General features: G+C 43.0%; 2 protein-coding genes across 6 annotated transcripts in view; both read left to right on the top strand.

Annotated features, from left to right (window-relative positions):
* Window positions 1–1,780: 1,780 nt before the first annotated feature.
* Window positions 1,781–7,078, top strand: slc3a2a (solute carrier family 3 member 2a). 2 transcript variants are annotated; one of them, XM_077499336.1, is made up of 11 exons: window positions 1,781–1,929; window positions 2,661–2,858; window positions 3,117–3,301; window positions 3,860–4,033; window positions 4,295–4,389; window positions 4,474–4,613; window positions 4,976–5,085; window positions 5,170–5,369; window positions 5,860–5,940; window positions 6,013–6,232; window positions 6,459–7,078. In XM_077499336.1, exons 2-11 carry the CDS (start codon window positions 2,668–2,670, stop codon window positions 6,596–6,598), a joined length of 1,536 nt encoding a protein of 511 aa, XP_077355462.1. In that variant the 5' UTR covers window positions 1,781–1,929; window positions 2,661–2,667; the 3' UTR covers window positions 6,599–7,078. The 2 variants fall into 2 exon arrangements, with proteins under 2 accessions (XP_077355462.1, XP_077355463.1); XM_077499337.1 differs by lacking the exon at window positions 1,781–1,929 and adding an exon at window positions 2,058–2,574.
* A 1,739-nt stretch (window positions 7,079–8,817) lies between these two features.
* The window catches only part of LOC144003707 (uncharacterized), an 8,978-nt gene continuing 5,472 nt past the window's right edge, over window positions 8,818–12,323 (top strand). Inside the window, exons 1-4 of one of the 4 annotated variants that reach the window (XM_077500219.1) lie at window positions 8,818–9,051; window positions 10,358–10,470; window positions 11,188–11,309; window positions 11,537–12,323. The exon at window positions 11,537–12,323 is cut by the window's right edge and continues 14 nt beyond it. In XM_077500219.1, the coding sequence (XP_077356345.1) occupies window positions 11,282–11,309; window positions 11,537–12,323 (815 nt within the window). In that variant the 5' untranslated portion in view covers window positions 8,818–9,051; window positions 10,358–10,470; window positions 11,188–11,281. The other 3 variants (XM_077500218.1, XM_077500220.1, XM_077500221.1) reach the window with 3 other exon arrangements.

The following is a 12,323-nucleotide window of genomic DNA, read 5'->3' on the forward strand; positions in this document are numbered from 1 at the left end:
AAATAAACTTTTTTAAAAATTTTTATAGCTTATTCTTGTGGATACTGAAATTCTTGTAAATCTTCATGCTGAAAAATAGACTGTTGCCTGCACCCCAAACTCAAAAACATGTTGATGGGCCTTTGCCATTTCCTGGTTTTCCTCTCTTTACAGTACTAGCTCCTCCTCTTGTTTCCTGGTTAATCTCTTCCTGATGTTTTAGCTCCCTACAGTTATCACAAAGATGAGACTGCATGGGAATATCTAGGTTTGTGCAGGGCCAGCGTATGTGTATTCGGTCAACATCTCTGTTACAGAAGCGCAGCCAAGCGCACACGTCCACGGTCCACAGTTATAAACAGCAACAGGTGGCGTGTGTTTGACTTCTTCTGGCGGAATCGTATCCAAGTCACATGCGTTTGATGCTACTTTTGATACGACATCACGTTTCTGTTTATGTGGAATAAAGCTTGAAGATCACTCAAGGGGCTGAAATATATATATATATATATACATATACATATATATATATATATATATATATATATATATATATATATATATATATATATATATATATATATATATATATATATATATATATATATATATGTGAGGAATATTGTGAGGAATAAGCGGTCAAGAAAATGGAAGGATGGATGGATGGATGGATGGATGGATGGATGGATGGTTATAAAGTTTTAAAGTCAGTCAACTTAATCGTTTCCACACCAGTGAACATCACAGACCACAATGACCCAATGAAACAGGACCCCTAAAAAAAACGTTATATTTGTACTACGAACAACATAAATATATTTGAAATGATGCTCGGTTTAATTGAAGTCAGTTTGGCCTTATTTCTGGCCATCTGTATTTTGAGTTGAATATGTTGGGAGAGGGTGGATGACTGTTTGCATGTCCGCCTCCCAGTTTTGAGGACTCGGGTTAAAGTCCAGGCTCCGGCCTTCCTGGGTGGAGTTTGCATGTTCTCCCCTTACCTGCGTGGGTCTTCTCCGGTGCAGAGGGTGGCTGGTATTGTCCATAATATCCAGCAGTATGTCCAGAGTTCTCTTCTCTGCCACTGTCACCAGAGAGTCTAGCTTCATGCCGGCCCGCCTGATAAGCTTATCCAGTCTGTAAAAGTCCTTGGATATGCTGCCCCCGCAGCACACCACGGTGTAAAAGAGGACGTTGGCAACCACAGACTGGTAAAACATCTTCAGAAGTTTGCTGTAGATGTCGAAAGAACGGGCAACCAGTCCAGGGTGTACCCCGCCTACTGCCCAATGCCAGCAGCGCCCCCCGTGACCCCGTGAAAATGGATGGATGGATATGTTGGGAGAAGACGCAACTACTCATTTCCCATCATTATGCCGACTGATACACAACAGCAGTACATGATATATAGATATATAGAGGAGCTTTTCCAAGAACTACATTAGGGTGTAAACAGTTAATAGTATTGCCTAATCTGTTGACTGTATTTTGATAGCAATGCTTTTAAAACTTCAACCAATGATCCAATCAAAAGGTGACAAGAGTTGACTGGATCACAAGTTAAGTTCCAATGAAGCATTTGATTGCATCACAAGTTGTTGTTGACCATGTTTTAAGAGCGTTTGCTTTATTCTTAGTTCACGTCATTCCTAGCAAACCTGTGATTTTAGCACAAACTAGGGCAAATATTAAGAACATAGAAGAACGAACAAGCACATGCAACTACGGATCATTTGAAGCTTTTATTGTGCTCATATATGACGATAAAAGACTTAGGGCGCCGTCTGAACTTGTTTTCTAGGAAGAGAGTCACCACCCACACGGGAGGAGGGCTCACAACTCGCCAGGCAGGGCAGCTACATAAACAAACTGAGCTGCTTTTCGAATCAGATTACAAACCGACTGGGAAGGATTGGACAAGTACAGTTACGGCTTCATAGTACAAACCAGGTAAATACATTCATTTTGTTGCCTATTTTTTTCTCCCCAACAGAACATGTGTCTTTGTGATGACGTAGTCGTTTTCGTCATTTTTCAATAAGGAGTTAAAAGTAAGGGAGAAATAATATTTATCGGTAACTTGTACCCTGAATGAGCAGTCGGGCTGCCCATTTGTTGTTACTATTACAAACGAACAGTTTATTTTTAAATAGTTGTATTTATTCATACAGTACATAATTCACTCGTTGGTTGGTTAGCACGCTAGCTAGCAACAGCCTCGTGCAACGTTCACTGACAATTACATCAGACACTACTTGATTGTTGTCAACAGGGCACTGTTTTTGGCAATAGGCCCTCAAAGTAGCAACGAAGTAGCTACTATTAAAGTTGTAGCTTCTTTAAAAAAACAAAAAAACAATACTTGTTCGGAAGTCCGCTAAAGCGGCTTTTTCTCTCTCCTAAAATGACTCAAACGCAATTATGCTCTCAAGTGATAATGTGGATTTTTAGAATGTCAGAAACATAGTATTTTCTCAAAAGATCAAGTGTATAACATGTAAAACTCAATACTTGCTCTCAAGGCAAGTGGATTTAGAACTTTTATTTTATTTTTATTTTTATTTTTTGCATCATCTTGACCCATCGAAAGCCAAGGTGACACTGCCCTGAAGACGACTCACAGCAAAGTCAGTTTGCCTAAATGACAGCCATTTTGTGTATGTATCCCATCTGCACCATAGAATAAAGATGAATACAGAGGTTGACATGAAGGATGTGGAGCTCAACGAACTGGACCCTGAGAAGCAGCCCATGACAGGTGACGGGCAGGCAGTCAGCGGTGAGAAAAATGGCAGCGTGAAGGTTAAGGTTCCTGAAGAAGAGGTGGCATTCACTGGCCTGTCCAAAGAAGAACTCATGAAGGTTGCTGGCACTCCAGGGTAAGAGCTGCTAGACTGTTTTGTGAACCCACCTGCAATAGTTAAAAGGCCATCAGAGACCATTGAAGGACTGGACTTTATTAAATAAGGTTTTACTCCTCCCGCACACAAATTATCTTCATAAAGACACACTTATTAAAGTATTAAAGTGTTCTTGCTTCAAACTGTTTACTTCTAACTCCCATTTGACCACCGATTATCACTTAAATTTTGGGCGGTCAAGTCATATAACACTGCATATTTGGCATTTGTTTTTAGATGGGTGAGGACCCGCTGGGTGCTGCTGATCCTCTTCTGGCTGGGCTGGGTTGGCATGCTGGCCGGCGCCATCGCCATCATCGTCCAGGCACCACGCTGCAAACCCATCCCGGACATGAAGTGGTGGAACCAGGGGCCTCTGTACCAGATTTCCGATGCCGAGGCTTTCTCTGACGGATTGGCAGGTACTGTATATATTGCTTTGTGACTTTTAACCTTAAGATTGTGAGGCACTAGTTTGACCCTTGATAACCTCCTCAAAATAGCTAGACCTCACGTGTCCTGGTTGAGACCAGTCTCAAGTTGTCGCTGCTCGGCTTCATACCAAACTGCTGACACATGCAGTGTCTAAAGGTCTAATGAACATGAAAAGCCCTGAGTCATTTTTTTTTAGTGTCATGTGCTCTGATATCAGCTGAAGGTTAAGCAACTCGGGCGCTTTTATGTGCGGCTAGCAGCTATTCAGTTGGACTTCTGCTATTTTACAGCTTTAGCTAGGCTCAGCGCTTTGTATCCTCATTTAGGAGGAGGGTGCATTTATTATAGTGCTGGAGGGAGGCTCGGCGGTCCAACAGATTTTTGGCAGGATTCCAATCACGAGCACGCACGACTTGTTCCTCCATAAAGGACCGTTGTGTGCTCACATGGCCGCCAAACGGCAAGGCGGGATTGTTCGCACGTTCCTGCTCGCGCAAGCGACCTTCACATCCCACAAACATTCTCTCTCCTCTCCCCTCGTGCAGGTATTGAGAAAAAGCTGGACAACGTCAACCAGCTGAAGGTGAAAGGTTTGGTTCTGGGCCCTCTTCACACCGTGCAGGCGGACCAGCCCAACACACTCAACTTGAAGCAGATCGACCCGAATCAGGGGAGTGAGAAAGACCTGATCACGGTGCTGGAAAAGGCCCATAAGAAGGGTGGGTGCTCATCTATGTATTCACATTGTAATTCGTGGGGGGTGAGGTATAAGCCCTGCCGTGAATAGTAAAAAACAAAAACCTGCAGTTAATTGACACCCCCTTACTTAATTTTTCTTTGATACAAATTGCCCGTTGCTGATTTGCCAGGGCTTTGGCTCCATCCTGTGGCAAGTTAGGGTGTGACAGAGATACCATGACATCAGTTATTGCCGCATCACAAATTTGACGAGAATTTCAGAGCGTTCCTTCTGATCTTAGGTATTTCTGTGGTGCTTGACTTGACTCCAAACTACCTGGGAGCTTCCCCATGGTTCAGCAGCAGCGACCTCAACGACGTGATAGACAGCGTCCAGGTCGGACTCACCGACACACAATCGGTACAAATGAGCTCCTCTTGCCGTTTCACGCCGGCTTAACGTCTCCGTCTTGTCTTGCAGGCGGCAGCCGAGCACTGGCTCAATCTGGGCGTGGACGGCATCAAGATCTCCGACCTCGCCACGGCCTCCAACACCGCCGACCTGTCTCGATTGCTGGCTGTGGTTAAGGGGAATGACACAGAGGAAGACACCAATAAAAAGTAATGGCCACTTAAGAAACTGTTAGTTTTACCTGGAATATGCATGAGGTTGCAATTTGAGATATTTTCAGGACTTGTGGGAATGTTTCCATTTGACATTTAAACGCTGTAGCTCAGCGTGGGATGAAAAGCATTCCAGCGCTGCAGGGGAAGGTTAGCGAGAGTAGCGAGCGGCTTCAAAGTGGTTATTGTGTAATCATAAAGGGATTTCAAAGTCTGTTGCTTCTTTTCAAGATGCATTGTGAATTATTAGGCTTGCTAAAAGTACTTTTTTTTTTTTTTTTTTTTTTCAGCCCAACCAGGATAATCTATACATGTTCATTCTACTTTACAAAATAGCAAACTTGTTATGACTTCTCCAGGATGCTGATGGGAGTGGCTGAAGGCGTTTCAGCCCTCGAGCTCTCCCAGCTGCTCAACACCTCCGGCGCTGATCTGGTGCTGTCCGACCTGCTCAGTGCCAAAGGTCAAGGTAGGCAGCGAACACTCGCACTTCCCCACCACCATCCAAGTCCTCGCAATTGACGGGTGGCGCCTTTCAATGTCATCGCCGAAGGTGTGGAGCGCATCAACGCTTTGAACGTCCTGCACTCCGAGCAGAGAAGTCTGGGCTGGGGTCTCGGCGCCACCCAGCGGGAACAGCTGTCCAAACGGGCCGTGTCTCGGGCGCTGATCCGGCTTTACCAGCTGCTGCTTTTCACAATGCCCGGAACGCCGGTCTTCAGCTATGGTGACGAAATTGGCCTTCAGATGCAGGTAAGGCCACTTGGAGATTTGCTTTTTGAGGTAAAAATCCCAAACTTTATTAAAACAAGTCATCCAGTTTACATTAGAAAAAGCACACCAATAAGAAATGATGGAATGCTACCTTCTGCCATCTAGTGGACAAGCTTTTAATTGTTCTGCCTGTTCATGGAATTGATAAATGAATAACTAAATGTTTGTAATCAATTGTATCGTGAGACCCATGTTGTTGTTGTTGTTGTTGTTGATGTAATATGAAACACCATAGATAAGCTAACAGAAATTAGCATTTTTTGGGACCATAATGCCTCAAGCAACTGCAATTTCACGGAGCAGTAATGATATGCTGTAGTACTAAAATCAAAATTCTGGCTTGTGGATATATTGGGAAAAAATCAATTCATGTGTTTGTAAGATGAAAGTCGCAAATAGTATTAAAAATATTTTGATTATCTGCGATACACTATATAAGCCTAACCATGTGTATTTGTGTTCTCATCAGGGTGAAAAACCTCCCAAAATGGTTTGGGACCTCGAAAAGGACCCCAATGCCGAAAGAGCCGCCGTCAACGAGACAACAGAGGTCAGCGCTCGATTAAGCTGACTGTTTCAAAATTAGGACGTTTGGTTTTCACACTTACTCCATTCTGGGCAGGCTGAGCGCGAGGAATACGTCGCCGTGAGGAAGTGGTTCAAATCCCTCAGTGACCTGCGAGGCAAAGAGCGCTCCCTGCTCCATGGCGACTACTACCCTCTGCAGTCCTCCGACTCCTCGCTCGTTTTCCTGCGCCTGTGGGACCAGAGCGAAAGATTCATCACGGCGGTCAACTGGGGCGACGCGTCGGAGAAACTCCAGCTCACGTTGGCACCGTCAGGCAAGTTCCGCTGTGCTAGTCAAGAATTTTTCATCCCAACATTTTTTTATTTTTTTTTTCCCCTGTGTGATGTGCTGTCATGGTCAACAACGGGGGTGCTCTAATGCTTGGGGCCACAATTTAGCCACACCCAGAGACATCAAGATATACTCCATTATAAATAATCACAATTATCCTCAAACTTGTACAATGTATTTCAAAACAGTTTTCTGAATTCCCTTTACAGGGTCAGAAGGAGTCGAGTTGCCAAAAAGTGCAACGGTGAAGTTGTCCACGGATCCAGAAATGGAGGTCGACTCCGCAGTGGACCTGGACAAAATCGACCTGAAACCCGGACAAGGCGTCCTCCTGCAGTTCCCCTACTAGAGCTAAAGATGGCGACAAGTTATAGGAAAGTCACCAAGTTAGATTGACGTCAATTTGATGTTAGACAAATAAGGTGGCTTGTTCAAAAGATTCACATTTGTCTTGATAAGTTTTACAGAACTAAATTGGGTTAATGAAAATGATGAAATTATTATTGCGTATTGGCCAGTCCAGTTGCCTTTTAGCTATTTGATTTTTATTTTTATTTTTTTTAACGCTGGCGACCCTTCAGACATGCACTCCATGAATATACAGATTGTTTACAAAAAGTTTGACATTCCGTTATTGTTGTTTGGCTATTTCTCTGTGAGCTGTTTTATTTTTATTTTTAAATAACTTATAGGCAGATTTTTTTTTTTTAAGAAGTCATTTTATTTGGATATCATTTGAAAGCCTGAGAGGCATGTATGTTCTCACACTAAAGAGTTCTTGAAGAAATGTCTGTTAACGCAAATGAATAAACAGAAAGTTCTGTACTGACTTGTGTATACTTGTCATGTGTGACAGTGAACATACCATGTTAAGAATCTGCAGAACCACCATCAACTTGGAGTATGATGACAAAAATGTTTGTGCCTTGATTTGTAGTTGAACACCGTTTAACAGTCCAAAAACAAATGCAGAAACAGTAAATTCAGTATTTGTGAATGAGTCTCATCGTGCGTTTGTTAAACTTCACAGCGTCTTCTCAAATGTCACAACATGTGGAGGAAACTTAATTCAGGGCCGCTGCGGTGTCAAAAGGGGAAGTTTGAAGGTGACTATGCTTGGAGTCAAACCAATTTGTCGCCTTGGCCGCCTCCGTGCACACTCTCAGTCTGACTATGACAATTAGAATTTTTTTAATTTTTTTTTTAAATGATCGAATGAAGCTGATGAGTTGTCAACTAGTGTTATGTTCATGTCTCATGTTTAGTATGATACTCGGTGTGGCTTTTCTTGCAAAGAAGAATCTACACGTGTTTCTGTTACTTACATCACATAGTTGCCTCCAACAAGAACTAAACATTGCCTTAGAAATCTTGGGGTACTAATAAATTCAAAACATATCCAGACTGAAGGACTGCATGCTTCAAGCAGACCAAGAGAAGCTTATCCATGCTTTTATCTCCAGCAGACTCAATTACTGTAACGGTCTTCTGACTGGACTCTCTCAAAAGAACATGAGACAATTGCAGCTCATTCAGAACGCTGCAGCTCAAGTTCTGACCAAAACATAGAGATCAGAACATATAACTCCAGTACTTAAGGATTTACACTGGTTCCCAGTCAACTGTAGAATAGATTTTAAAATTCTGCTACTCATCTATAAATCACTGAATGGTTTGGGTCCTGAATATATCCAAGAAATGCTGATTGAGTACAAACCCGGCAGGGCTCTGAGATTGATAGACTTGGGCAAACTAGTGGAACCCAGAGTTCAAAGCAAACATGGTGAAACTGCATTTAGCTATTATGCTGTACACAGATGGAATAGGCTGCCAACAGAAGGGAAGTCGGCCCCGAGTGTAAATGCTTTTGAATCCAGGTTAAAAACTTTGCTTTTTTTCTCATACATTTGATTAAGGACTTTTAAACAGCTTTAATTAATCATGCTTTTTATTTTTCCCTTTTATTATTTTATTATTTTAAACTTCGCTAAATATTTTGAAAGTTTCCTGAATAATGTTTTAATATTGACAATGTATGTTTTTCTTTTTTCTTTTTTTAAAGTAAATTTTGTAACTTTTAAAGTAAATTTTCTTTTATTTTCTCTTCTTCCTCTGAATGTTAACTACAGTTTGTTGATGCTTATGTGTTGTCTTTCCTTGTGTAAAGCACAGTGAGTTGCCTTGTGTATGAAATGTGCTATATAAATAAACTTGCCTTGCCTTGCCTTAGGATTGGAATACAAATGCTACATTAAAGCTAACACAATCACGCGCTATATTCTTTAGCCTAGTGTGGAAAAACGGCTAATTGCAGTTTAGTGAGTCCCTCAGAGTGGTGGTTGTCATTGTTGATTAGTTTTGGTTAGTTTCTGCAAATCCTGTGTTCAATCAGCGTTAATCGCTTGACATTGATGTTAACGGTTCATTTTTTGCAAGATGCTACTAGTATAGACAGCTAGTCTATGAGCAGACAGTGTTCATTTATTGACCCTCCACGTTTCAGCCACACAGGCTACTTATTTGTGACTCAATTCTTGTAAATTTAGGCGATAAAGTAAAGAGAAGGGTTTTTCAGTCGGTAACCGACATATACGTTTGTCCACGAGAGGGTGCTGTTTCACCCGTTGACTTTTCTTTAACGTATGCCGATGGACAGAGGGAAGCCATTACGTTGTACGTGTGCGCACCTGTCCGAGCTCTCTCTCTCTCGCTCGCGTCCTTTGTCACGTGAACGCTAACCACCGTTGGTCGCAGTGGGACAAACACACACGCATCTCCTTCCCTTGCTCCTTCACCCGCCAGGTAACTTTTTATGAATCCAGTGAAATTGTATTGTGTGTTGCCCTCTATTCCCTACCTATAATCATTTTGTTGTGAAGTAGCATATGTCTCACACAGCACAAACAAATGAGCATAAATTAGCCAAATGGCCACCTAATTAGCTAGTTTAAAATGCTATATAGGCACGTCCGCCTCCCAGTTCTGAGGACTCCGGTTCGAGTCCAGGCTCCGGCCTTTGTGGGTGGAGTTTGCATGTTCTCCCCGTGCCTGCGTGGGTCTTCTCCGGGTACTCCTGTCTCTTTAACCGCCCAATTAACCTGCCATGCATGTGCATGGCAGGTTAATTGGGTGCTCCGAATTGTCCTTAGGTATGTTTGTGAGTGTGGATGGTTGTTCGTCTCTGTGTGCCCTGTGATTAGCTGGCAACCAGTCCAGGGTGTCCCCTGCCTACTGCCCAGAGCCAGCTGAGATAGGCGCCAGCACCCCCCGCGCCCCTTGTGAGGAATAAGCGGTCAAGAAAATGGATGGATGGATGGAAAATGCTATATGCTTATTCAATAATAGATAACGTGACACATAGTCAGACTAATGACGGTGAAAGGAAGCTCTCTGTGATCCATGCATTGAAAAGAATTTGACTTTGGATCTTTGTAATTTGATTTGTGGGGATTATTTTGACTTCAAAATGTAATGAACTGTTGTTTGTGTCTGGTTTGTATTATGCTAGTAGTAGTGGCGAGAGGTCATAATAAGCTATTAATGCGGTGCACGCCTAAGCCCTTCAATAATTTGAAATAATTATGGGCACGAGACAGTTCTGAATACTGTAAATTTCCCCCACGACTCCCCCCAGCAGTATGGAGTCTATACACCCCACAACCCCAAGAAGAGGATGACAAGTATCATACGTAGATGCTTAATGAGGTCAATTTGTTGCATATGGTGCAGCCAGAAAAAGAAAAGAATAGTTGCTGTGAAAAAGTGATTAAAAAAAAGAGCAAGATGGAAAGAGTGTGTGTGTGTGTGTGTGTGTGTGGGGGGGGGGGGTATGTAGAGTTAAACATAGCCGAGATGAGGGAGATCCGTCACTGTTTGTTTCCTCAGGATGTGGTTACCACGACGACGAGAAGGCAAAGCGGCAACATCACTACACCGCGCGTCTCTTCTGACACCTGTCTTAAAGTGTTAAGAATGTATGTGTGTGTGCGTGTATGTGAGCGAACGATGTATGTGGTTTACCGTGTACATGCGGCAGCTGCGCCTTTTGTGTTACTTCTGCGTGACACTGTGTTTGTACTCATCTTCGTGGGTGTGCGCAAACTTTCAGGTGACGCACAAAAAGAGGGCGGTTGCGCCGAGAAGATGGTGTGAGAGAGGCCGTCAAAGACAAGACGGCAGAGAATGAGAACAACCTGCACAACATATGAGCGCCGAAAACTGGTAAATAACCAAAAAACAACCAGAAAAAGTCAAGCCAAACTTAATGCTGTTCGTATTTGCACTCTTCTCCGCTTTCTGTCTTGTTCTGCAATCATGCACTTCTCTCTAAATGACTCCTAAATAAGTTCAATTATTTTATGTTCTTGCCTGTTAGCTAAAATTGCTTGTTTGCGATCAATTCTTTTCAGCACCTTGGTGGATTTTACTATCATTTCAGTTTGTGCTGATTTTTGGACATAATCAGCAAGTTTTTTTAGTTTTTAAAAGTTACGCAGTGTATTGGGTTAAATTTGACGTAGCAAAGATCAAGGGTCAAGATTTTAAACCAACAAGGGGTAAAATCTATCCATAGTGATGAGTTGAAGCTACCAAGTAATGAGCTAGCAGGTTAACAGTATACTGTAACTGTGGTTAAGAGTAATGCTAATTTTATTAGCAACATTTTCTAAAAAGAAGAAGAAGCAACTTTACTTTTGGCCCAACATTGAGAAATAACGTATAAACTGTATATATGATTTAATCTGGCAAATGTTAAGGAATAAAAAAAAAAAAAAAAGATTTTCATGGATTTTACTGTATGTTCTTAATGTATTTAAAGGGGAAGTCATGTAAAAAAAAAATGTTTACAATATATTCGATGCGGTACCACTTGAATGAATTAACCAGCAATTTTTTTTTTTTTTTTTTTTTTTTTTTTTTTTTTTTCATACATTTCAGGTAGAAGCCATTTTGCAACTTGCTGTCGCTTTAAAATGACCTCACAATTGCTCTGGGCTCAGCTATTTCCAACCAATCACGGCTGAGCTGGCTAATGTCACATGACCGAACACAGAAAACAGGTGAGCCGTGTTTGGTCGTTACCTGAGCCCTGAGCAACTGTGATGTCCGCCATCTGAGATGGATCAAAACGGGTGGATTTTGTTATTTAATTCATATACTGCAACATGATATTAATCAGAATGATGTGTTTAGAACTATTGGGGGCACATAGAACATTATTATGGTCAAGACCATTTTTAACTTGACTTCTCAAGTAGCTTGTGTATTTGTTTTGCATCTCTCCTAGTTAATCGAACAAGCACAATGGATGACCTGTGGTCCACTCAGCAATTTTCCAATTCCCAAAGACCCTCCTTCCACTTGATCCCTGTGGCAGATTCCCCCCACGATTCCCCCCAGCAATATGGAAATCAAGTGAAAGATAACGTAACTACTGCAAGATGTAGCGCAAACGTTTTTGATTGGTTGGAAAGTGGGGAAAAAACGAGAAGCTGGGACGACATGGGGACCGGATTTTACAGCAATGGAAACTGGGAAGTGTACTCGGGTCAGAATTTGAACCCAGCTGTGGGTAAGTGGAGCGAGAGCAACGGAGAGCCCCAAAATTGGGATTTTGGGTCTAGCTGCGAGACCCCCAGCCCGTTGTCGGAGGCGCCCTGGTTCCAGCTGACTCCCCAAACTTTTCCCTCGCTGAATCTTCACCAGAACTCAGCCGGAAGCATCCAGAAGCCGGACCCCTTCGTAGAATCTGTACCCTCACAGCCGAGGAGAAGCGCCCCCGAGTCTCACAGGCCCGTTTGGGGAGCGGCAGGTTCCGAGAAGTTTTTCAATCCAAACACCTGCTCGCCCTTCCCGTTCTCTCACCTGGAATCCTCGGTGCTCAGTCCGCCTCTCACGCCTTTACCTCCGCCGTCTCACTCGCCAGCCATGACATGCGCCCAGTCCCACTCGCATGGAGGAGACAACAACGGGGCGCTCCACTTTTTTGCTTCCAACCCGCAGCCGCTGCCATCGCTCAATTCCCTTGGCGTGATGTGGACGTTTCCCCCCGGGTTGGACGGCAACCTGCGATC

This window comes from Festucalex cinctus, chromosome 16 (assembly GCF_051991245.1).
Source record: "Festucalex cinctus isolate MCC-2025b chromosome 16, RoL_Fcin_1.0, whole genome shotgun sequence".
Classification (NCBI taxonomy): domain Eukaryota; kingdom Metazoa; phylum Chordata; class Actinopteri; order Syngnathiformes; family Syngnathidae; genus Festucalex; species Festucalex cinctus.

What these genes read in the sequence shown, in the direction of transcription:
- slc3a2a (XM_077499336.1), top strand. Translation starts at nt 2,668, where the DNA reads ATGAATACAGAGGTTGACATGAAGGATGTGGAGCTCAACGAACTGGAC. An exon ending in GGAAAAGGCCCATAAGAAGG is followed by an intron (nt 4,034 to 4,294) that starts GTGGGTGCTCAT and finishes TTCTGATCTTAG; the next exon opens with GTATTTCTGTGGTGCTTGAC. An exon ending in GCTCACGTTGGCACCGTCAG is followed by an intron (nt 6,233 to 6,458) that starts GCAAGTTCCGCT and finishes TTCCCTTTACAG; the next exon opens with GGTCAGAAGGAGTCGAGTTG.